Consider the following 25806-nt stretch of genomic DNA (forward strand, 5'->3'; position numbering starts at 1 on the left):
GCAAAAAAAAAAAAAAATTGTTCGACTTATCACTTTGGAATATGAGGCTTCTGACAATAGAAACCAATACTTAGCATGCCTGTCTCTGATCATTATTTCTTGAGGATCCAATTAAGTTATTGACTTAATTGGTTAGTGCAGTGGTTGTTGAACCTGGGTGGTTCTCACCAACCATAACGCTAGCAAAGCTCCCAGGGGCTCTTGCAGTGTGTAAAGCAATTTGTTTGTCTATCAGATGCTTTCCTATGGAGTCATTGTGTCTCCTGCAGTACGTTTTCATTCTTTCCCACACGTTACATCAATAATAAGGTAAATTTGCCCTCTAGCAACACCGACCCACTTCTAATTTGCAACATTTGATCTGCACTGGAAGTATAAAGTGACTTTCTGAGAACTATCCTAGAAGTACATGGATTTTTGTAGCAGCTGTCTTAAATGTTTGGAAGTCTTTTTTGCAGGGGGGTGGGGAGGGGTGAGTGGGGAAGAACTCCACATATAGTTGAAATCAACAGTGGAACATCCATGTAAGTGGCTGATCAATATACACGTAGTGGTGGTATTGTGATTTCTATTCTGGTTAGCTTGTTTAATGGATTTTCATTTTCTTTTAACAAAGGAACTTAATACTGTACCCTTAAGAACCCGATTGTTAGTTCAGATACAATCGCCAGCCTATTTTTAATGCCACTTTGGCATAAAGTCATCTTACTATACACGAATGGCAGCTATCAATTAAATAAACAAGTAAACATTAAGTTAAAATTAAAAGTGCTGCTGGCCATAATGTATCCCTTTCCTGATTGTCCTAAACGTTGACCCACTAGATGAAGGCCACAATGTGTGCAAATGTACAGTCTTCTCAGAATTAGGGACTGGGAGAAATGAGCACAAATTAAAACTTAAATACTCATTCCACTAACTCCATATTTTTAAAAGTTCAGGACATACCTTATCCTTTGCAAAGATGGTTTCATCATTAAAAAGTCCGGTTTTGTTACTCCCGGGGATATCATCAGCGGAAACAAAGCAAACAAACCCTGGCACCTTCTGAGCTTCCGAAATATCTATGGACCTGAAAGACAAGCAGTGTGAGGGGCCAGGCAGCAAAACTGAAGTGGAAGACCTGTCACCCAACGGGATGACCTTGTCCTCGTTTCGATGGTTTTTTCTACACCTTAATTCCTCACTTTTTCTCTACCTTCTATTCTTCTCTTCTATTCTCCTCTACTCTAGTCTAGTCTAGTCTAGTCTAGTCTACTCTGTTCTATTCTAAAGTGTTGGTTAAATGCTTACAATGTGAAGGTCACTGTGCTGAGTCCTGCTGGGGATATAAGATGAATAAGACAGATCCACCCTCGTTGACCTAATGCTATGCCCTGTTCTGGTGGCCAGGTACAAGGGAACCAAATCACAGTAAATGCCGGCTAAAACCTGCATCACAGCTAATACCCACCCAGAATCAGCACGGTGGTGCCAATCCAATTACCCTGAACATCATTACACAGCCAAATTTTCCTCTGCACATTCACAGAGCTATCCCAGAATGACAGGGCACCCCAGCCCTAATTAGGCAATTCAGGCCTCAAAGGGAGAATGGCCGGACAGTTTAATTATTACATTCTGAACCATATACCACTCACTCTAGCCCATGCCCCCATGGAGGAAGCGAGCAGAAGTACCCCAGAGAAAGATACAGAAAGTGCTCTGAGGTACCAACAAACCACCAAATTGGTAATCCTCACCAGAGTTGCAGAAAGTTATTTGTTATCCCTACTGTACATTCAGGAAAACTCAAGCTCAGGGAATTTAAATATCTTGTCTAAAAATTCACCCAGCCAGAGAGCAGCACTGGTGGGACTCGGACTGAGGTTAAGTTAAGAAGAATGCCAAAGTCTGGTCAGCTTCTTCTCTACCAGCCTCCCTCCCAAGTGCATGCAGCTGAGAAAGCCCCAATCGTCACAGTTTTACAAAGTTCCCCCAGCCACCCCACCCTCCCACACCCATTCAGACACTGCTCAGATGGAACAAACTTGTTCGAGTGTTTACATTGTGGGTCATGGTACTGTCGACATGGGCTCAAGATAAGGACAGAGGCAGATGAATTTACCCTACAGCTGGCAACCCCGTCATCTTAAACGTGTTTTTTTTTTTTTTTCAGGGACCTGGAAGAGTTTCACCATTCCTGTCACCTTTCTCCAGGCTAGGAGCAGCTGTGAAGAAAGACCAATGACAAGGCTACCCAATCTTTAATCCACACAGTGGCATGGCCTAGGGGCGGGGTTCTCTCAACGGTTCTACTCAGCAGGGAACGTGTCTGAGGCCCACCAGGATTTGAAGGCCACAGGCTCTGGCCTCAACACCCAAAGACAGCACAGCCCAGCTTCAAACCACAGATCCACCACTTACCAACTGTACGACACAGGGCAAGTAACTAACTTACCCTGTCTGTGCCTCAGTTTCCTCATCTATGACATGAGGATAACAGTAGGACCTGCCTACAGGACTGTTGTGAGGAATAAATGAGTCAATATATTTAAAATGCTTTAAACCAGACTGTGCCAAGTTAAGTGTCATATGAACATTAGATATTATTATCATCATCATCATTGTCGTAATTATTACAGTGGTGGCATTTTTGCTGTTCAGGCTTTAAAAATTCAATAAGCATGTATGAGTGATTATTCTCTGCTAGGTCCTTTGTGGACACTCTCAGCTGACCCTCACAAAAACATCTATTACAAATGGGGAAACTGAGATTAAGCATGAGGCCAAAGTCACAGTTGCCAAACCCTGGAGCAGGGATTCAGTCCCAGGTCTGTCAGACTCAAAGGCCATGCTCTTCCCTTTAGTGCTGACTCGAGTTCTCCCAAAATTTTGCATTAAAGTTCAGCCCAATATCCACAGTGCAGATCTAACCTAGTCTTGTTAAAGGCCTTTTGGCAGCTCCGCATTGCTTTTCAGGCCAAGTATAACCTCCCTGTTCAGTACTCCAAGGCTTTGCTGATCTGGCTTCTGCCTACCTCTGCAAGTCAGCCCTTCACCTTGCCAGGCATCCCAAGCCCTAACTTCTTCTATTCCTCTCCAGACTGTGGGTTTTAAGATGATCCCCATCTTTCCTCCCAGACAAGGAGTGGGTGCATCTCCAGTACCTGACAGAATGCTCCCAGCACCTTCCTCTCCTAGGGTATTTACTACACTCACTTGATCTTGGCGTGGGCCCGGGTGCTGGTGACCAGTCGGAGGGACAGTTCATTCTCATAATGAGGGATGTCGTCACAGTACACTGCCTCCCCAGAGGCCTGCATGGCTGCAGCCAGGTGGGGCAGGGGCCGGCCCACCATGTCCTCCTCAGACTGACCCTTGGGCACCTCCTGGAACAACACGGTCACCAGTCAGGCTGAGCCGTGGAGGACAGTGTTCTCCTAAGGTCCAGGGGAACCATGGAGAGTTTCAGGCCTGATGGCAGAGCAAACCTGAGGGGTGAGGGTGGAGAAGGCAGGAGGGGGACGGGCCAAGAAAACAGAAAGGCACACAAGAGGTAATCGAGAAGGGTCGTCACAGCATCACCGTGTACAGGAACAAAAAAAAAAAATACATAAGGAGGAACCTAAATGTCCATTCGTTGGGGATTAGGAGAATAAATTACGCTACGCTCATACATTGAAATGAATAGTACGCAACTGCTAACACGTACTTTTGAAGAATTTTAATTAGAAGGAAGGAAGCTCATATTAAGTGTAAAAATAGGACATAAAACGTTGTGTGTGTGTATAAAATGATTTGCATTTAATAGGAATAAAAATAAATGTTGTAAATATAGTATATACATGTCCATATAGGCACAAAAAACAGAAAGTAAACAAAATATGATAATATTTCTTTTGGAGGTGAAATTTTGGGTGATTTTTATTTCCTTCTTTATACTTTTCTGCACTTTTCAAAGTGTTCTAACACGTATTTATTGTATAATAAAATTCTGTTTTGTGTATTTTTCAAAGTAATAATAATAATGGACCATATTGATCGAATGTTTACTGTATGTCAGGAACTGTCTAAGCTATTTACTTTTACTAACACATTTCCTCCTCAGAACCAGCCTAATCAAACCAGTCCCCTCACTACCCACACTGCGGGCATAACTAACTTGCCCAAGAGGCACAGAGAAGGTCCAAACATCCACAGTCACGAAAAGGCAGAGTTTGGATTCAAGTCTTGGCAGTCAGGGCCAGAGTCTATGCAGTGGACCACTACTTTCTAACACAGGGCTTAACAAATTGTAGCTCATGGGCCAAATCTGATGTTCTGCCTGTTTTTATAAATAAAGTTTTATTGGCAGACAACACATTCATTTATGTATTGCCTCTGGCTTCTTTTGTGCTATAATGGCAAAGTTGGGTCATTGCAAAAGAGACTAGATGGCCCACAGAATCTAAAATGTTTATAGGAAAAGCTGACCCTTTACCTAGTCCCTCTCAAAAAGTTTCTATAGATTGAAAGTTGTTTCTGTTTTGTTTTGTTTTGTTTTGTTTTGTTTTGTTTTGTTTTGTCTACATGCTCAAGAGACCTCCTGACTTTGCACATTAGTCACACAGAGGAGCTAGAACAGACAAAATGGAAAAAATATAGATATTTTTTTAAGGAACAGGTGAAGACGAGAGTAATCCCAAGAAAGTTAGATGAGTAAGGGTGGGGGAAATAGCTTAACTGACGTTAGCATAATTCCCATTTTCTTTGCTGGATACTTATACGCAACAGTAAGGAACTTTAAACACTGACATACGATTCGAGTAGATCATTCACCAATGGTCAGCATCATCTGGTGTAGCCTGCAAGGGCCCCTGATATTAGCTGTGCACCATCTATACTCACTTGATAGAGCTGGACATTGGCTGGAGGGTCTTTCTGAAAGAGTAAGGTGGCGCTGGCAAAGGTGGGGTCCAGTTTACCACACTTCTGTGGAGGCAAATAACAGGAGATCATGACTATTTCTATCATTGATCCTGTCTTTGATTGTCCCTAACTGGTAAAAGCAACAACTGTTCCCCTCATCGCCTCATTTTATACTCTTTCTAGTACTGGCCAGATCTATCGCGACATCTGAACATGGGCTCTGAGAGCTCAGTGTTTAATCACAGTCTCAGCTTCAATCCTACCACCCCGGCCCTGCACAATGAATCGTTCATCCTTCCTTGGCTTCCCTCTTTCCTGCACTTATGCATGCTGATATCTCTGTTGGGAATATTCCCCTCCCCATAGCCTTCCTGGAAGTCTTCCTTCTCCTCTTCAATTCTGTGGGAAATGTTTAATGGTATTGGAAATGTTCACGGTATAATCTCAACGGAATCAAGGGGGCATACAACTCTATATTCAGTATGACCCCAAATTGATTTAGGAAATGATATATCCAGATCGAAAGTTAGGAAGATGATAAATGTATCAATGGGTGGAAGGAAGGATAAACAGAAAAGAGGGAGGGAGGGAGGGAGGGAGAGGGAGAGGGGGAGAGGGAGGGGGAGAGGGGGAGAGAGAAAGAGAGAGAGAGAGAGAGAGAGAATGAAGGAAAAAGATCAGAGGAATAAGCAAAAATACCAGCAGTGGTTTTCTCTAGGATCTGAGAGTGGAATAATTTTATTTCTTTTCTTTACACAATTCTGTATTTTTAAGTTCTTTACTTTTATATTCATAAAATAGTAAGAATTGTAAAAGTTTTTGAAAGGATTGTGCTCTGCCGTCTCCGCACCTATGAGGCCTTTTCTCCTTTCGCTCTCTCACACGCCATCCTTGCAGTTGTCGCACTAGAGTGGCCCTAATCGACCACGTTTCTCCCACACTAGGCTGCCCACTACTGCCTAGTGCAATCTTACTGCATAAAAGGTGTAAAATTACATGGCTGGTGGTGAGCCGGTCTTGGGAGCCGGCGCCCTCTCCTGAACGCACACCCTAGCAGCGTCCACATTCCCCCTGGCTGTAGCGGCCCCACCTTACATTTTCATCACACTCTATACCCATATTCTAAGTACAAAACCATGGTTGTATCAGCTATACTGCTGAAGGGTCATCTGGTCTACCTGCTCGCTTTTTACGGATGTTATAGCTGAGACTTAGAGTCATGACCTATTCAAGTTCTCATGCGAGGTAATGACACAGCCAGGACAAGAATCCATGACAAGCCCACTGCTCTGCCTCTCAGCCACCCAGCTGATCCCATCTCCTTGTGTCCCTGGCCCTTTGATGTCCAGAGGAGAGAAGCAAGTTTACCACCTGGTCCACAGCCGTCTCTCGCCCAGAACCAAATCCCCAAACAAAAGTGCCGCAGAGGGTCTGTGCCTTGCCCAGGCCCACACTCACGTCTTCCAAGCCTTCCTTGCCCAGCTTCTGAAGCACCGTCAGGTAGAACTTGAAGAAGAAGCTGAGGGTGAGTGTGCGCCGGAAGTCCACCATGCCGCCGGGGGCGTCGGGGGCCAGCTGCAGCTCCTCTGCCAAGCCTGCACACACATCCTGCAGCAGCTGCTCGTTCCAGAGGCTGCCAGAGAGCAGGTTGTAAAAGCACACTCCCATCCAGACCTCAGAAGCATTTGTGCAGAGCATCATGCACAGGGCCTCCGGTCAAAATTTGGCTGAGATATTTATAGTGATGTGACTTTAGGCAAGTTACTAAACCTCCTTAAGCCTTAGTTTCCTCGTCTTTAAAAATAGATCCAATGTTGAAAGACTAAAAAAATAATACTGAAATCTATTGAGTCTTTATAACATCCTAAGTGCTTTAGATGAAATATCATTTTTAATTTAAATTAAAAAGTATAATAGGAAAAAATTTTATACTCATTTTATCACTGAGGCATGGTTGATTTATATTACCCATCTGGTAAGTGTTGGAGCCAGGAATTGGAACCAAAAAGCCAAACTCCAAAATTAAGCTTTATCTACCTGTACAGTCATTGTAAGGGTTACATAGGATAGTGCCAGTGAAATACTTGGTACAATTGCTGCCATATAATAACCATAGTAATAGTATAGCAGTAACAATAGTAATAGTAGAAATGGCCGTAACAGTAGCAGCAGCAATAATACTAGTAGTAGAAATACTAGCAGTGGCAGATGCAGTAGTAGTAGTAGAAACAGAAGTAGTAGTAGTAGTAGTAGTAGCAGCAGCAGCAGTAGCACTGGTAGTAATAATAATAGCAAAAGCACCAGCAATACTACTAGTAGTAGAAGCAGCAGCAGTAGTAGCAATAGTAATGATATAGCAGCAGCCATACTATGAGTGATAATACTACTAGTAGCAGCAGTAATAGTAGTAGTGGTAATAGTAGTAGTAGTAACCATGGTGAGAGCAGTAGTTATAGTAGCAGTAGCAGCAGAAGCAGTTCTATTTTGCTGTTAGCTCTCACTGTGACAGCTGCTTCCGAGTGGTCTTGATGGCTGAGATGGTTCTGTCGGCCATTCCGCCATAGCAAAGGGCCAGCTCCTTTACCTGTGTGGTTCCTGGCTGGAATAGGACTCTCATGCCAGTGGTCACCTTGGCTATGTCATCTTCTCTCCGAGAGGACTGCTTAAATGCTGAGAAAAACTCGCCCTGAAAAAGAATGGAAAGGGACCTGTTTCCCACCCTGTTTTGCAAGGACTACAGATGATTAGCCTGAAACATGGGAAAGGAGGGCAGGGGAGGTCATCATACCGTCACAAATCAGCCAGGAGCTGGTGGTGGGTGTCAAAGATCAAGGCACAACATATTCAGGAGAAGTTCTAGATAACATTCCCAGAAGCTGGAAGGGTGAGGATTTCTCTCTATTACTCAGGAAAACTGAAAGTCCGGGGCAAAGGAGAAGGGGGTTGTTCTCAACCAGCAAACAGCTGCCAGGAGGAAGGGTGCTCTCACAAAGTCTTCTCAGAAATCCCTCATCCCCACCCACCTCCCCATCCTGGTGCCCAGGAACAGAGCCCACCCCGCCTCTCAGAGGCTGCGGCCTGGCTGCCTCTCAGGTGGATTCAGTGGGATGCCGAAGGGTGCTTGAAACACCCCTTCAGCTCGCAGCCTGGCAGACCAGTGTGCTGGCTGTGGTAGGAAATCCTGCTTCCTGACAGAGAGAACGGCACTGCGAGACAAGAGCTGCCTTCGTGCTCTGACCATACGGTCCCAGACTACGTCTGGGGATAGATGGAGAGCATGCGTTGTTTTCCAGGTGACTTTAAGCCCTTTCTGCTTGAGGTTTGGACTCTCCCTGGTGCCACAAATTCTGATTCACACCAAAGGTAGGAGGTTTCAGAAAAGGTTTATTGGAGGAAGCACAACGAGGCCACAGGCTTTTGTTTGAAGAAGCCATAGAGGCCCCTCCTGATGAGAAAGCTGGTTCCGACTCCCGGGCATTAGACATGGCTCTGGAACAATGAACCCAGAGTTTGAACTTGGTTCTGAAACAGGTTCCAGCTGCTTGCTTCCAGGACTGTGCCAGTCCACAGCAAGCTTTTCACTGGGCCGCATGAAATGCAAGCATCAGGTCATCAACTGTCCTTTCTTGAGAAATGCTTCCTAACTCTGGGTATTGAAATCTCCTTTCTTTAATGAAACATTTTTGTTGTTATGTTAAATGTCCCTGCCTGGAAAAATAAAAGCTGGGCAGTACTATGCCTATTTCTTCCTTCTTTTCCAACTTCATAATTAAAATTCTTTTTTTTTTTTTTAACTAATCTGTATAATAAAAAACTCTGGGAATTACAGCTCAAAATGGTCTATATAGACAAGCTAGAAAATCATTAAGAAACCACCTATGGGATGTAACTGCTCTAATTTAATTAGCATTCTCATTAAGGAGGTCAAAATTATCAAGGGCAAAACATGCCTTGTAACACTCACTCAAGTACTAGCTATTGCAAATCCTCATTATGCTCCTTGATAACTAATTCCTCAGCCTCTCACAAAGCACTTTTCTAAAAAGCCCCTCATGGAACATGTAGCCACTGAGAGAGGGGAGAACCACGCCAGGTGAAGCCACCACAGGCCCCAAGGAACGAGGGCAAGGCAGCCAGAGGCACCCAGACCCTCCCCAAACAAGCCAGAAAACCTGCTCATGAAGCAGAAATCTTCATCTGCGCCAACCCAAAGCAAGGTGCATAAATGCCTTGTCAAGCCCAAAGTCAGCATATGAGGATCTGACTTACAGGTGGCTTCTCCACTTAGCACATAAACCCCCACACTTGACCATATGAAACCGCGTCTCCTCTGACCTGGGCTGGACCTGACCTACTCAACAGCTGGATGTATTCTTAAAGCCACATTGCCAACTACCAGCTGGTGATCTCCACTGGCTCCCAGACGTCTGCCAGGAACACTGTGAATTACTTATTTTCAGTCCTCACAATAACCTTTATAGGTAACAATATCATGCCCATTTTACAGATGAGGACATTCTCAGAAAGGTGAAATGACTCGCTCAGGATCACACATCCAGCTATCTGGCTTCACTGTCCATGCCCTGTGCCCCATACCCTGACACTTCTCATTGTCCAGAGAAGAACATGGTTGGTCAAAGGCAAAAGTTCAGAGACAAGAATTTCAACGTAAAAGTTAAGAGATGCTAGGGTCGGTCGTGAGCCCGACTCTGGTCTCCTGGCAGGAGCAGGAGTGATTCGGGGGCAGCATCTCACCTCCCTGCTGTAGGGGATCTCGATGGAAAGCAGTATCTCCTCCGGACCTAGCAGAGTCTTTCTGTAGCTGGGGAAGAAGGTGTGATCCATCCGAACTGTTCTCCTGGTGCCTGGTGAAGAAAGACCAATGCGAGAGAGCACGGGACAAGCCACCGATGGGCTTCTCCATCCTGGTCCCTGATGCCTACAGTCAGTGGGAGTGGATAGCACACTGGGGCCAGGGTTCTCCATCTGAAATCCTTAAGCAATGGTGTGTGCTGAATGTTTACCAATCAGTTCTTTGAGTAGGGGGTGCAGAGCCCTGACTTGCTGGTTTATATGATATAAATCCTCCCGCCATAGCCAATTTCAAGCTACCAGAGTGACATCACTGAATGTGAAGCTGGAAAGAGGGTAAAGAGTTGACACAGCAGGTCTGCTATCCTCTGAAAGTCCTGTTTACAAGGCTGGTCATTGGCTGTCTTCTGGGAACTTGGCTCTTGGGAGGGTTCACATCATTCCCTGATAAGAATGGTTCACTGTGCCTAAACTGTGTGTACAAACAGCATGGTTTACGCAAAACATTTGCTTTCCTTTTTGGCATCTGGACTTTGGTATGTGCTAGGCAGCTATGTGAGCAGCTCCCAATAAAAGCTGAGTCTCTAAGGAGCCTCCCTGGTAGACTGAACTTCCTACGTGTGGTCGAGTCAACTTGTTGCTGGGAGAATTAAGTGCGTCCTGTGTGACTCCACTAGGAGAAGACTCTGGAATCTTGTGCCTCCCTCTGGACTTTGATCCATGAGCTTTTTCCCTTTGCTGATTTTGCTTTGAATATTCCAACATAAGTCATAGCCTTGAGCCCTGTGAGTTCTTCTGGCAAGTCATCGAACCCGGGGGAAGATGCACAGTAGCGCACCGTTATAAAGCGTATCTGCTCTACAGACACAGTGGATGGAAGCGATCTCAAGAACACAGACAACAGCAAAATGAAGTCAAATAATTAGGAAGTGGTGACTTTGAGTGTTTATTATCTTTGTTTTTAATCTCACTGTAAGTTTATATAATTTAATTTTTAATAATGGCCATGTCCAACAAATGCTTACAGTCTCCCTGAAAATCTAGCAATCAGCTGTGTTGACCTGGTACATTCTGGCTCCACTAGGTAAAGCATCTGATGACAGAGGTGGTTGTGAATTCTTAATAAAGAGGTGACCCAGCTCTCCTGGCCCTTAACCTGGGTGCATCTCCCTCATAGCTGGCAGGAATCCAAACCTTAGGACAGGTGGATCATTGAACTATGGACTCTGTTTCTCCAGAATGTGACCTATCTTATGAGCCTTTTCTCCCCCAAGGCTCTCTTTCCTGACCTTTACGTAAGGAAACTCACCTCTGGACACGATGGTCAGCTTTGCCCCGCTGGCCATGAAAACTGGGTTGAGGTCGGAGATGGGGCTGGCAGTGATGATGTTGCCTCCAATGGACTAGGGCGAGCAGAAAGTGTGCATGAGAGCCCACCCAGGAAATCCTTGCTAACCCAGCTGGCTCCTAAACACAGGGCAGGAGGGTGACACCTGCCGAAGGGGGACCTGAGGACCTCCAGCCCCTGTAGACACAAGGCCGGCACAATGAGAACTCTGGCCTTCAGAACAATGTGCAAAACTTGAGATCCAAATGCTTGGGATCGGGTTCCAGCTCTGAAATTTACCAGTCACAAACTGGCATCGGCTCCTCTAAATTTGTTTGATTAATCTCACTCAACCTTTCTCTGAAAGGGTTAAGGTGTTTTATCACAGGGGCCACATAGAATTTGTAAACAGAAATAGAAGATAAAGATCAAGGAAAAAGAAGAGGAAGCTTTTAAGAATGGACAATTCGCTCTAACTGCATCTGAGCTTCCTGGCAACTTGGTAAGGAGAACCAGACACAGGGCTCTCATTATTAGAAAGAAGGAAGAAAACCAGTTGCACAATGAGAACAAATTCTTCCTGGAAGTAGACTCCTGCCACACTGGGAACTTGGCAGAGATTTCTGAGTTTCTATCTCCTCATTTATAATGGAAAGTTGCAGGTGCTTGGGGTAGGGTATAGAGAATGTGGGGAAGCTGTTTTTCTCTCTTTTGTTTTAACTTAAAAAAAAAAACAGTAAAATAAATACAAGAGAAGGGATACTTTCCTCCCAATACCATCGACTATTGTAAACCTCAAATGGCACCAGGTGTGTGATCGCTGCCTGAAAACTGGGAATTAGGGACTAATCTGAAGGCTGATTCTCAACAGGTGGACCCCTCCCTCCTCTCAGGGGGTCTACCTCTGGTTCTCCCCCAACTCCAAAAGGCAGTCTCCCTCCCTATTTTGGCTTCTCCCTAACTTATCTCTATCCACCTGCTGAGAGCCTTGGCCAAGTTCAGGAAGAGAGGGGCAGGAGGCTCCATCTCTTCAACCTCGGGGGTGGGGAAGACTGTCACAGAGCAAGTGTTTCTTGGAGTGGCCTGCAAACCACCTTCATCAGAAGCACCTGCAGGGCTCCAACTACCCCTATTTTTGAGCCAGAATTTCTGAGGGCAGGGCCCAGGAATCTGCATTTTAACGAACACCCACAGGCGGTCCTAAGCACTAAGGTTTGAGGCCCACGGGGTCTGCAGAAGAGACCAGGCCAGCCCCCTCCCTTGGGAAGAAAGGCCTGGGCCCCAGGGCCTTGCGGGTGGGGACTCACCGCCACAGACTTGACCTGCTTCCCGGCGAACCAGCGCATCTGCTCCAGCACACCTCTGAACACCTCTGTTTTGTGGACAGGAAGCTCAGCAACGGCATCCTGCAGGGTCTTTTCCACAGAGCTCAGGGGGCAGGCAGCTCCAAAGGAGATCCCTGGGAACATGAGTTCAGAATAACAGGCATCGCTCTCACAGCTCAGAAAAGTCTTATACACAGCTCCTGCGATGTGTTACGGCAACCTGAGTGAGGCTGAACCAGGGACTCACACCCTTATATGGATGAAGAAAGTAAGGCCCAGAGAGGTTAAGTGACTTGCCCAATACTACACAGCTAATAAAAGAGCCAGACTCAACCGCAGGCCTCTTCTCCTACACCCAGAGTGCCCACCCTTTCCTCTAAACCAGTGGGTCTCAGCTCGATAAAATCAGATCTCTGAAGATGAAGTCCTGGCGTTTTTTTTTTTTTAAAAGTACCCAAGCACTCCCCTCACCTGTCCCCTACCCCCAAAAGCAATTCTACTGTGCAGCCAGGATTGACGACGACGATTGAAAATCTCACAGCTCTCGCCCACGGGCACCCTACTATAAATGCTCCATAGAGGAAGGCAATGAGGGTGCCCCTTCCGCCGTACACGACAAGCGGGTGGCAGCGAGAGCCAAAGAGGTTGTCCTGGCACCTGCCAGCCCCCCAGGGGACCCATCGCCAGATTCCCAGGCCCTTCGTGGGCGCAGGTGGACCTCCCCTTACCTTCCGGCCCACGTTCCACTAAATTCAGCTCCGGGATCCAGGCTGGGCAGACGATCACAGGAAACAGCCTGTTCTTAAACTTCATCTCAATGCCTGGAGAGAAACGGGAAGATCTGAAGTGAGAGGCCTGCTGTTCTGTCTCCAGGGCGGGCTTCGGCACTTCTTCCCATCACCACCGACAGGGTGCATGACATATTCACAACCAGGACGTGTTCTGTAGGTGTGTTGGGACTAGGAGGTGCAGTGCACAAAATGTGGGATTAAGTGTGGCCTTCCATACTGTCAGCTCAAAAGCTGGTGTGTGTGTGCGTGTGTGTGTAACGACAATATTAGAAAACACAGGACATTAAAAAATGTCAGTAACCCTCCTAAGCACTTTACATATTTAACTCATTTAATCCTTACAATAGCCCTATGAGACACTGTGGTATTTTTCTGTTTATAGATGAAGAAACTGAGGCACATGGAGGTTAAGTCTCTTGCCCAAATTACACAGCTAAAAATAGGCACATTTTAGTACTTAAACTATTATTAGAATTGGAGTATAATAGCAATAATAACACAGAAGTTTAACATTCAGGAAAGAAGGAAAATCGAGAGAGAAAACTTCAAATCTGGTAATCGAGGCGGAAAGCTCTGTGAACAGACCCGCTCGCTCCTCAGAAGCAGTTACACAGCACCTCTCCCGGCCCTACCCACAGGGCAAGCATTGGAAAAGGCTAAGAGAGAAATGACTGTGCATCATCTCACGTGCCGTTTAGGGTTTCTGAAGGGTCGCACAGGCACCGAGGGTCTGCCATTCTAAGTATCAGCTCCCAGGACAAAGAACACAGATGGAGGCGGTAAGTTTCCATCTTCATGAGGGCCCCTTTACACCCAGCTTCCCACGACACCCTGCCCTGGCTATGGGTGGTCACACCATTGGGTGGGTGTTTAAGGGAGGAGGAGGTGGAGCAGATGGAGTGGTATTAAGAAATTATTTCTAAGTTGGAGCTTATAAAATCTTTGTAAATTCCTTTCTCTTAGAATATAACTGGGTCGAGATATTATATAACCCATAACAAGGAACATGTCATATGTCAAAGGATCTCAAACATTCTTCCAGCTTGTCATTCTCCACTTTAACTCATGCTACCCTGGATACTTGGACCATGGCTGCATGGTCCAAGAACCAGAACCAGGAGTCTTTCACAGGCTGGACTTGGCTGCTGAAAAGCATGTGAAGTCCCCCCAAACCAGAGATCTTCTACCAGAGGTAGACCTCAGCGGTACCATGATCTTTTCCTTCAGTCCTCACTGGGCTTGAGACCCACCAAAGTAGAAACTGGTCAAGCCTGGTTTAGAAATGGATAGCGATTAGCAGGGACCTGGGGACCTCTGCGACCTCCTGCCTCTTCGAACATCAGGACCAGGGCTGCACAGCTCGTTTCCCTGACCTATTTGCATAATCATACACACATCTCAGGTGGTGGTGTCGACGGGGCAGGTGGCCATGGTCACAGGCAACACAAAAAATCACACTTAGACATCTGCTCTCCTTCGCTACCACCGCACCTCTGAGCCCCGGAAAAAGGGTGGAGGAGAAGAGAGTGACATTTAAGGAACCTCTAGCATCTGCCGGGCACCGGCCTGGACTCTGTATTCATTGCTCCCTCCTTACTTAGACTTGGAGATCTGCAAGGGACGGACCTGTGTGCACTGATCTTGCCATCCCAGCCCCTCCCGGCGTACCTGGCACGGAGCTGGCACTCTGCAAATGTTACGAAGAAGAGTCAGCAAGGAGCCCGGTCAATACCCAGACTACCCTTGGAGGAGGTGTAATCAACCCCATAGATGAAATGGGAGAATGAGGGCACAGGACAAGAAGTAATTTTTCCGAAGGCACACAGCCAACAAGGGGTTGAACCAGGTCTGCGCGACTCCAGAGCCGGGAGTGTCGCAGGAATTCAAGTGCCCACGGTCCCTCAGGGGGTCCCAGGCCCCCAGGCAGGCCTCAGGGGCGCCCTGGGCCCTTACCGATCTCGGTGTTCCCCACCACGAGCTTGGCCTCTGGGTGCTGTGCTTTGAGGTCCAGCAGCTCCTTCAGGGTGGGGACCTGGATCCAGGTCACACGCTCCCCTTTGAAACGCAGCTGCCTCTGAGGAGCATCTTTCAGCCTCTGGAAAATGTAGTTTTCTTATTGTGCCGTCTCCTTCTCCCCACTGCCACTCCCACTGCCTTCGCTTTAAGTCCACGATGGGATCGACCCTTCTATCGACCTGTTTAATACTGAACTCAGAATGAAAATTCATGTTGGGGAGAAGCAAGGGTAACCACTATGTACTGAGGCAGGAAAGAGGTTGCAGCTCTTACATATTTATCTCACGGAGTCTTTGGAAGACCTTGGTTAGAGAGGCTCTGGGAGCCCATCTTTAACAGGTGAAGGAGGAACCTGAGGATCAGGGAAGTCATGGAGCCTCCCAAAGGTCACTCACTTCAAAGCACCCTGAACTGTCCTCCACTGTCCCCGGGAGGTGCAGAGGAGATGTGGGAGGGGGTCTAAGTGTCAGAAGGGAATACAATGGAAAGCTGGTTCTAGTGCATGAGGGGTGATATTGGACTGGGAGAGAGAATCTCCAAATCAAACTGACAGTTTTCCCAAGGCTGCACGATCCAGAGGAAGACATCTCTGTGGCCTGCTACAGAGCCCTTCTCTCCGACCTGTTGAACTCATCGGGCAGTCTTCATGGGCTCTACACCCCAGAGAAATCTGCACTTGAAAATCTCTGAGAGTGCCTTCCTTCTTTGCTCACCACAAATGTGAAAGTGGAGGTGCAGAATCATCAATGTGACAAGGTGGGTGCAAGAGGTGTCCTTAATACAGAGCTGCAGGCCCCGGATTGTGTCCATGGAATAGAGATCGTGTGTGTGTGTGTGTGTTCTTTTTAATAGATGAACTGCTTACAGAGAGAATGGGTTACGTGGGGAGTGAGGATGTCTTCTGTGTTAGATGTAGCCAGGAGGCCAGCAGATCCTTCTGGAGCACCTGTTATTACACATGATGTGCCAGAGAGATCCACTTCCTGTCCTCAGAGTGCCACATGTGAGGAGAGACATATAGAGCTCTGTGGGAATATGCAACAGAGGGACTTGATCCCAGAGTATCAGAGAAAGGAGGACAAATTCAGGCTGAAACCTAAAGAACAAGGAGGATACAAAGTTCCCAGTGAGTATGAAATAAAGCAGCTCTACACGGGCTCCTGGCATAGCGCCTCAGCTGGACCTTCCCCTGGGGCATCACCTACCAGCAACTCTGGGGGGAAGATGGGCTCCTGGGTGGGATCCAGGGGCATGAACTCCTCTGGGTTGAATAAAGATGGCGAGAGAGTGACCTGCTGGGAAAGGAACAGATGCGTGGTATAATATCTCCTCCTTTAAAGATGCGCTGTACGACCAACCCAGCCCTTCTTCCACGCAAGCTCATTCGCAGCCCCCAGCGGGCTGGCTGAGGGACAGGCAGCTCCTGGAAGGCAGGACCAAGGAGGTCTTCTTGCCAGGGGACCCAGGGCTAATGTGCACATTCGCCATCCTCTTAGTCTGGGTGTAACTCTTTCCTCTTCCAGCCACCACTGCCAAGAGTGTGGAGAGAGCCCACTGGCTCGCTTGATCTGAGCGTGGCCCCCAGGCTTGCCGGGGGAGAAGGACCCGCTCACCGTGTGGTCTTTCTTCTGGTTCATGCAGCAGTTCGGGTTGCCCCCATTTCCTCCACAGCATCCACCATCCTAGAGAGGTGACGAACATTCACACACACACAAACATTTGCAAGGAGTTTTCACAGACGCTAAAGAGCCTACATTATTAATGTCCAGCGAAATCCGGCTCTGACACCTGTCTCGGTAGGAACAGCAGTTACCCTGAGCCATCCCCCCTGTCTTTGCACAGGGGTGAGGCCTGTTTTAACTGCTTTCTCTTGCTTAGTTAATGTAGACTGAATAACTCATGACTAGACAAAGAGGATCTCTCTCGGAAGCAGCAGGGAAATTTAATTATAAGAATATTTATCCATCAAGATAGGTCCTACTTTATCAGAACATATCTTTATGCCCATTTTCACTCTTCAGTGCTGCTTCCTTAAGAAGCCTCTGTGACAGAATTCCCATTTGGTTCTCTCAGCATTCGACGGGCTCTGTTTCTAGATCGATCGAGTGCTATGGGGCTTGGCTGGGTGCCTCCCAGGCTGGGGTCTTTGTGGGGCTCCTGACAAGGATGTCCAAGACCAATGCTGGGTCCAGAGATGCGTCCAGCCTGCGTGCCCGATGGGCTCTTCACTGCATATTAGACACTTCTTGCCAGAAAGCTAAGTACTCTTTATCCTTCACTGTTCTGGAGGAAGCGTACAGGTCTAATGACCCATCTCCTGTGGGGAAAGGGCTTTCTCAGGTCCTCTCACGGTGCCAGCGGCAGAGCACGGACTTGAGCCCAGATCGCTGCCTCCGAGAACCAAGGCACCAGGGAAGGGGTGTGTTCACCTGACCGATCTGCCCCCAAGAAGGCAGGAATCTCAGCTCAGGCCCTCAGGAGACCCTCCAAAATCATACAGTTGTGCTGAGCCAAAAGTGGGGACAGCTCCCAGGCACAGGCCAGGCCCATTGCCAGGTCAGCCCGTGCCTGGAGGAGAGGGCCGGGGGCAGTCCTTCTGTACATGAATCACGGGAGACATCATTCCATGCTGACCTTTCCCGAAGGATGAGTCACAACACACTAGTGTTCCCAAGATAGCTCTCAAAAGGTCACGGGGACAAAGGTGTGGCCTTGGAGAACATGAAAGCCCTGTCAAACTTGACATCAGGAGAGAAGCCCTCCCTGGCCTTGATTCCCCGGCACACGCTGCCCTACCTGCAGGCCCCACCTACATTCACGGCTTCGCCTTCGGACCTCAGAGCTGCTTGATTTTGGACCTCCCCACCACCACCCTGCCCTCCTCCTTTCAATTTAGACAGGAAGGAAGAAAGGAAAAAAGGTTCCTATGGTGCCTCTTGTCATCTTTCTTCCTGGAAAAGGAAAATCACCAGGTCCTAAGCGAAGGGAGGAGACCTGCGCACAATAAGGCACCAGCCTCGTTCATCCAGTTCATGTGCAGAAGGATGTACCTCACAAAGGCACATTTTCCAGATATTTAAAATGCCAGCTCATTCTTACTTAGGTCTTTTTCTTTCTTCATTGACATGTTCATGACATAAACCGTTGTGATGAACGTTGTGCCACTGCCCTCAAGGTCTACTGAGGTTGGATATGGCTATTTTTGCCCCCAGAGAGACTTCCACTATTCTCGGTAAGCTGAGACTGCTGGGCTCATGCTTGTTTTTACGTTGCCTTTATGTCCTTCCTTGCTGCTGGATGGACATTGTCATTTCTTGCTGTGAACAGCCCCGCCCCCCCTGCCACGCCCCGGCCCCCCACCCCCGCCCCGCCCAGCAGACTCTCTTTGCCGTTTTCTAGTAGGTGTTATGGGCGTGAAACAGGATCACCAGGTTTGTTAGAATGGTGCAGAATAAGAGTAAAAAGGCCCTGAATAAAGGCTCCGGGATCCGGAAGGAGCCATGTGCCTGAGCTTCTGAGCACCTCGTGTGTGCAGGTCATCTTAGCTGCTCGGAGCGCTCCGCTCCGCACCACTAGGCAGCTGGATGCGGGGAAGCAGCGCCTTACAACTGAACGGCAACCCGCTCCGCCCTGGGAAGAAGCGTGATTGTCAGTTACGCGCAAAAGCCCTTCTTTTTTAAGAAACTAGCAGGGCTGGTAGGTTGTATCTCTTTGAGAAACCGCCTATGAAATAAATTTGTGGGGAAAATTAACAATCGATAATGAGCAACTGATAAATGCCAAATAAGGAGTCATGGAGGAAATGTACCAGCATCATAATTTATAGTTGCCATTTGTTGAATACTTAAGATGTGCCCAGCATTGTTCCAAGAGCTTTACAATAAGTACTTTCAACAAACACTATGAGGTAAGTATTATTATAATCCCCATTTTAGAAACAAGAAAATTTTCCTGATGGAACGGGATTTGAACCCAGGCCTGCAGACTCTGAATCTGAGCTTTCAATGATTTTCATTTAAATCCACACCTGCTAGCTCCTCATCAGGGTGTTGTGTTTTCCTTCCTTAAAGCCCCCATCTCCATCTCCATTCCTTCGAAGTCATTTGGAAGAAACACTTCTTTTCATAAAATACCAACCCCGCAGGTCGGCAAAAAGCACAGGAGTCTGTGACCTTACCATCAACCCTGAATCAAACTGAGATGAGACAGTTCGATTGGAGCCAGGATCAACCTGACCCAGTTGGAGAATCAAGTAAAATCTGGGGAGATTGAGCCAAGAATGGCAAGGCCAGCCATTTGTCTTCCTTGCCAGATGGCAAGAGTGTATCTGTGTTGATGTAAGCAATGCTCGAGCACCTGGATGTGGCTTCTCGCTCAGGGTCCTATGAATGCTGCAGAGGTTCACACACTGTCTGGAGATCTGATTAGCAGTCTCGTAAGCCCAGCAGAGTGCCAAGTGCGGAAGGCAGCCCAGAGAGGGAAGGAGGAGGGCCGGGGTGTTGTTACATGCCACATGAGGGCCGGGGTGTTGTTACATGCCACATTTAGCACCTGTGTCACGGGCTGAGTGTGCCAGTCTCCAAGGAAGGCTGTCAAGCCCAAACGCCCTGGAGGAAGTTAGCTCTCAGGCAGCACGCCTCTTCTAGGCTTTCCCTGAAGGAAAGCCCCAGCGCTCTGGAGGAGAACCCCTCTCTGAATAAATATGGTGGGGTCTACTGCCCAGCCAGGTGTCCGCAGCAGGAGGACCTGCCAGCTGGCCATCTTATCTTCCTTCTCTGTAATCTAGAGGCGCTTGGCATTCCTCTTGGTGTGATTCCTGGGGAGCAAGTCCTGGGGCCCCCACTTACCCTGGCGAAGGTCCGGAAGCCCTGGAGGATAGCTCTGTAGCCTGTGCAGCGGCACAGGTTTCCTGTGGGCCAAGAAAAAGCCACGAAGTCAGTGCTGGCCCCAGTGCGGATGAAAGTTCGTGGCTTCGCTCCCAGCCCAGTCATATGCTCTCCTGGCATATTGTTTTCTTTGCCTGAACCCCCCCCCCCCTTTGTACTGTTGACTCTAAAATATCTATCGCTTCTTCTAGGAAGCCTTCCTAGAATGCCCGGACTGTGCTCCCCCAGTTCCTAGTCATAGTTTCGTGAGTGAGATTATCAACCACATTATCAACTCGCTTCTCCTTCAGCGTGTGAACGCCTTGAGAGTAGGGACTGTATCTTTCGTCCCTGTGTCCCTTGTACCCTATACAGTGTATGACATGCACTAGGCCTCAATAGCACTGATAAAATAAAGGATGGGCCAAAATGGCTGATGAATGGGGGGCCTCCTCTGTTCAATCCAGGGGAGCAGACATCTGGCCCAGGCCCCCGGGCCCGTTCACAGAGGCAGAGTGGGAAGCCCTCCCTGCCCAAGGTTCAGAATCATGGCTGCCTTCCTCGGATGTAGCCTTTACCCTGCAGAATCCTGTTCTGGTGAAAGCTGAGAAGGAAGAAAACAATATCACTAGCCTCTGTGGAGTTTTCCGAATGACTCCTCTTGTGCCAGCCAGCCACTGCCACCCCATCCTAGTGCAGAGGGAGGACAGGAAGACATCTCGAGAGGACAAACACTCAGGCAGGAGATCTAAGGTCTCTAACCCACCTGAGTGTTCTTCAGACTAGGAGAGGACCAGCCTTCCAGCAGATCTAATAAGCCACCACGTTGGGGTGCCTTGAGCCATTCCTCCGAAGGGAAGTGCCTCAAACTCATGGCCCGTTCCTGGCTTGCACTCAGGCCCTGCCCTGACCCCCGGAGAGCCCTGTGTGCCATCTCACCTCCTGGGCTGTGCCCTAAGGCCCGTACCTTGGAAGGCATCCTCGATCTCCTCATAGGTGGGCTCGGGCTGGTTCCGGAGCAGCGTGTACATGCTCATGACGATGCCGGGGGTGCAGAACCCACACTGGGAACCGTGGCTTTTAGCAATCCTCTCCTAAAAGGGACAGATGACATGGACACCTGTGTTGGCAGAACCCCTCTCAGAATCTCTACGCGACTCAGCTGAAGCCAGCCCACATCGACAGGCAAGGTGGGGTAGCAGCCACTTCCCAGAGTCAAATCCTAGTGCCACCAGTTACCAGCTGTGACCTTGGCCATGTTACCAAGTCTCTCTGAGCCATAGTGTCACAGAAACCCAGAGAAAAAAATAGATGGACAAGAAGTAGAATCTAGCTTATTTGGAGCCGAAATAAGAGTATCAGGAATAAGGATCTGGACCATAAGAAAGGGAGGGTTTTAGCCTAATTATACAGCTATGATCCCAGTGCTTAAACTATTCATTCTTTCTTTCATCTATTTATCTCAACGAAAATTAGAAGTCCTAATTAACCTTCTCACATCCCCTGCAGGTTGGACAAGGTTAGTAATTTTCCCTTTTCTTGCCTAAGAAACAAAGCCATAGAGGTGAAGCAATACCACTCCCACCTTGCTCTGACCTCACCTGACCAGTCCAAGATGCTCTTCCCGAGGTGTGTAATTGGCTTGCTCAACCAGAGGCCCTGGCTCCCAGGTTCTCATAAGGAGCCCCAGGATGGCATGCTCTGAACAACAGGTCTCCCCAAATGGTCAAGGGAGGATTAAGATCTGAGCCGAGCTCTGGCACCGTCTGTGCTTGTAATCTCCAAAGAGTGCCCTGCCTCAGTTTCTCCAAACAGAAAGCACTGGGAACAGTGGCCTTTCCTTCCCACAGTGCTCTGCCCCCATGTGTGCTCCATTCTACTTTGCCTGAGAGCATTCTGAGTCTCTCTGCAAAACCTTCCAGAATTCTGCCCACTCTTTCCAAAAGTGTTCTCAATTTCAATTCAATTCAGGTGGCCTGATACCATCGTGGAAAAAGCCTTGGTCAGACACTCATATGTCTCTATTCTCTAATTCAGCTCTTGCTAACCTCCATTTTAATGAGGATGGAGGCCTAGCAGCCCACATTCATTTATCCGCAGTGGGAACTGAGAGGTGCAACAGAATTACCATTTGAGGGAGCAGAGAGGAGGTGGGCATTTTACCAAGGAGCACAGAGCATTTGGAATCTCAAATATGGGGAGGCAAGGGGTTTCCTGAGCACTCAGGTGCAAGGTGAGGATTTTACCCCGCCCCTCTCCCCTCCAGTTCTGGTGCAGCTTAACTGTCCAGCCATCAGATCCTGTTTGCCTCTCAGTTTCCTTGGGGTCATGAAATGTTAGATCCACCCCCAGACAAAGGAGGGAGCTTCAGGCTTGGGTGCCCCCTCTTTCCACCGCACAGATCTCCCACCCAGGAGAAGATGGGGAGGTGGCCAAGCCACCTGCCTTCTCTGCCTGGGCAGTGACACTCAGCCCAACAACCCAATGCAAGTCTGCAGCCTTGTCACGAACTCCCTTTACTCTGATTACCTGCACAGGATGCAGTCTCGTCTTGGTGCTTCCTATTCCTTCTATGGTTGTCACGGCAACATGGTGCAAGGAGCAGATGGGAGCCAAGCAGGCATTGGCAGAAAAGTGGCTGGAACCCCGGATTAAGGTCATTCCATTGTCCACTCGGGTCATCAGAGTGGACCAGAGTGCAGGGCCCAGGAGACCTTATGATGATGTATACCATTTTCTTCACTCTACATTATGTTCTTTTCTCTTCCACAGGGGTCCATCCTCACCCCTCTACCCAAGAATCTGGGCCAGGAGCAAAGGATGCTCTCCCCCGACACGAGGCCTGAGCCTCTCCAGGGTCTTATGGAGTCAGGTATCAGTAAACCCCAGGCCTCTGAGCTGGGCAAGAAATCTCGGGTCACTTTTCGCCACTTCTACTCAGCTTGACACTGGAGGCCGATTTAAAAGAAAGTTTCTAGCAGACTTCAGGCCCAACATATGGTGCTCTCTCTGCAGGGCCCTTCCTTAGCTTCTTCAATTTCAGAACCTCCTGGCACTTTTTTTTTTTTTTAATTTTCGCCCTCTATTTCCCCCATTCCTGTGGGAGGACAAAATCCCCAGGGAACATGAGACATCAACCCCTTAGAGAGAGCTTGCTCACATCCATTCCTTTATTTATCACTCATTCACTTATACAATCAACATCGGTGATTGAAGGCCAACCATATGCCAGGAACTCTCGGAAGGACTGATTAATAAATGTGAATAAAACAAAATTCATGTTGTTTTAAAAGCTTGCAGTCAACCCAGGAAAATAGAAGCCAGTGTGAAGATGCAATTTAAACATCTTATGGTAACTGCTTCGGGAAGTCTGTGCACAGGGTACTATGGGACTAAGAGCACCTAACCCAATCTTGGTAGATCAAGGAAGGCTTCCTGGAGGAGGTGATATTTTGCCCAGTCCTAAAGAGCTAGTAACAATTAGCCATGTAGAAAAGTCCTGGAACAAAGGATATTTAAAAGACTTGGGAAACAGCTTATGCAAAGACCAGGAAATTAGTGGGCATGAGGTGTTAGCTGTTCACAGTTGTCTCTGCACGAGCAGGGTGTTGCGAACATGAAGAGAAAGAAAACTGGAGAGGAAAGGTGAGGCTTATTGCGAAGGGCTTCATGCGCTAAACAAAGACATTGGACTTGACCCTGGGGGCACTGGAGACCTTTCGAAAGATTTCATGGGATGTGAAATGAGTCCGAACTTTAGAAAGATCACATGTGCACACAGACACGCTCACAAGCTGACCCCCACATCACAGTCCTCACTCACAGGGGCACTCAGCAAGCAGGCAAAGGATACATAATCTTGTTCTGGAGACGATCGTACTTGGAGAGCATCACGGTGCAAGCCCCACAGCCCCCTTCTCCGCAGCCCAGCTTGGTCCCGCTCAGCCCCACTGGTCAAGGTTAAGGAACATGAACTCAGAGAAAAAGTCTTGCTGGGCTGCTGGGAAGTACGTGGGTAGAGCCGCCCATTGCCACACACAGGCTCAGGCCCCTCCACTCAGGGAGGCAGCAGATCCACACGGCCTCTTCATTCAGAGGGGTTGCACTGTACCCCAGGGAGGCAGGAAATGGGGCCATCTCCACTACCCCAAAGAGGAAAGACATCAAAGTTCCGTCAGACAGCACCCAAGTATCACCCTCTGCAATCTGAGTTCTAGGACTTGAATTTCGCTGGGATTTGAATTATGGAGACATTTTTTGGGTCTTCTAGGCATGATAGGGGCCCAACCCCGTGATCTCCCTTGGCAGGCGAGTCAGGCACCTCAACATTTGAGCACATGAGGCAGCCTTCGCATCCAGCTGGCTGGGCTGCAATGGAGCCACTCCAGCCAGAGTGAGACATCAATCTGCTCTGGGATTGGCTGAGTCTCAGCTTGTCTCCATGAATCTTTGGGGCTAATAAAGTCCAGAAACCCAAATTAGGGCTGGACCAGGGCTTTTGAATATCCAGCCCATAGGATATGTGAACAGAAATTAAAACGAAGGCATTTTTGAGGTCAAAGACCAATATTGGAGACATGTCTTACATATATTTGTAGAAATAAATAATCTAATACTTTGCATTTGTAAAAGCGCCTAAGTAGTAGGCTATTCTAGAGAACAGCAATCACCTTCCCAGCGACACACAGGCTTTATTGCTGCTTTTCCCACAGGCCTCTTGGCGACCTACTGAGGATGGTCACTTCCCTCATTTCTGAGATGAAATCAATAAGTTACAATGATATAGCATCTTATTCCCATGGACTCTCAATAATTTGGTTAGCAGGTAGGGCAGGAACTACTATTTCCCCACAGATTAAAAACAGAAACAAACACTGAGCCCCCAGAGGTAACTTGAGCCCTGCCAGCCAGCGCAGTCACTGGGGTTGCCTTGAGTGTTAGGGCTCAAATGCAGTCGTCCGACTCCAGATGTGGGAGCTCGCCCTTCATTGTGCTGCTTCCTCTTTCAAAACACATCTGGGGAGGTCTTTCTATGTCCTAAGTCATTCTTTTCACTAGCCAGGATATATATACGCAGTTGTCAGCAGTTCAGACAACCCTAGGGGCATGTGAAGACCAACGGTAGCCGCCTAGAGTCCAGCGAGATTGTTTTTTTAGCCTGGGAGTCTTTCCGGAAGCCAGGGTAGAAGTCAAGGCTGGGGTCGTCTATCTTGCCTGGAACTCCCACAAATGAGCAGCAAGTCATGAGGATTCCATACTTATGTGTCAACTTTCAGTTTGGGTTTTTGTTTGAGAGTTGACCTTTCCACCAGCCAATGTCTACAATCAGGACTTTCTGAGGCTTTTGGGCTTTCAAAACCTCAATAGAAAACTAAAATTAACATCAACAACTTAAAAAAATCACCGGATTCATGTGCTTTGAACCTCTAGACCTGCCCCCTCCAGGTCAAAAAGCCAGTCTAAAGTACAAAGAGCCAGCCGCATCTGATGAGAAGTGGACATGAGGTATCGACCCTGGAACCTCGCTTCTGTGGGAGTTGAAACGATCTTTTGTTGCCCCAAAATATGTCATTAGAATGAACCACTGGATATTTCTGCCTCTAGGAGTAAAAGAGGTTTGTTGACAGAAGTCAAGATAAGCATGGTCCTGACAACAGACCCCTGGGGAGTTTCCAGTACAGGTGGCAAGTTAAGAGCATAGCTCTAGGCTTTAGTCCAGGCTCTGCCAATGTTTCCTAAAAGGCATGAGTGAGAAGCAGGTCGCTTAACAAATGCAGGCC

General features: G+C 48.0%; 1 protein-coding gene across 5 annotated transcripts in view; it reads right to left on the reverse strand.

Annotated features, from left to right (window-relative positions):
- XDH (xanthine dehydrogenase) overlaps window positions 1-25806 on the reverse strand; it is a 56407-nt gene that overhangs the window by 23518 nt on the left and 7083 nt on the right. For 2 of the 5 annotated variants that reach the window (XM_036224781.1, XM_036224784.1), the window contains 16 exons: window positions 23880-23976; window positions 22556-22664; window positions 20994-21120; window positions 20009-20070; window positions 16775-16843; window positions 16367-16456; window positions 15099-15240; window positions 13083-13175; window positions 12337-12488; window positions 11012-11105; window positions 9646-9755; window positions 7392-7576; window positions 6349-6523; window positions 4870-4953; window positions 3202-3371; window positions 949-1072 (listed from right to left, as the gene is read on the reverse strand). In XM_036224781.1, the coding sequence (XP_036080674.1) occupies window positions 949-1072; window positions 3202-3371; window positions 4870-4953; window positions 6349-6523; window positions 7392-7576; window positions 9646-9755; window positions 11012-11105; window positions 12337-12488; window positions 13083-13175; window positions 15099-15240; window positions 16367-16456; window positions 16775-16843; window positions 20009-20070; window positions 20994-21120; window positions 22556-22664; window positions 23880-23976 (1883 nt within the window). The remainder of the gene's footprint in view (window positions 1-948; window positions 1073-3201; window positions 3372-4869; window positions 4954-6348; window positions 6524-7391; window positions 7577-9645; window positions 9756-11011; window positions 11106-12336; window positions 12489-13082; window positions 13176-15098; window positions 15241-16366; window positions 16457-16774; window positions 16844-20008; window positions 20071-20993; window positions 21121-22555; window positions 22665-23879; window positions 23977-25806) is intronic. The other 3 variants (XM_036224782.1, XM_036224785.1, XM_036224783.1) reach the window with 2 other exon arrangements.

The sequence above is a fragment of the Rousettus aegyptiacus genome, unplaced genomic scaffold (genome assembly GCF_014176215.1).
Source record: "Rousettus aegyptiacus isolate mRouAeg1 unplaced genomic scaffold, mRouAeg1.p scaffold_m13_p_7, whole genome shotgun sequence".
NCBI classification, from domain to species: Eukaryota; Metazoa; Chordata; class Mammalia; order Chiroptera; family Pteropodidae; genus Rousettus; species Rousettus aegyptiacus.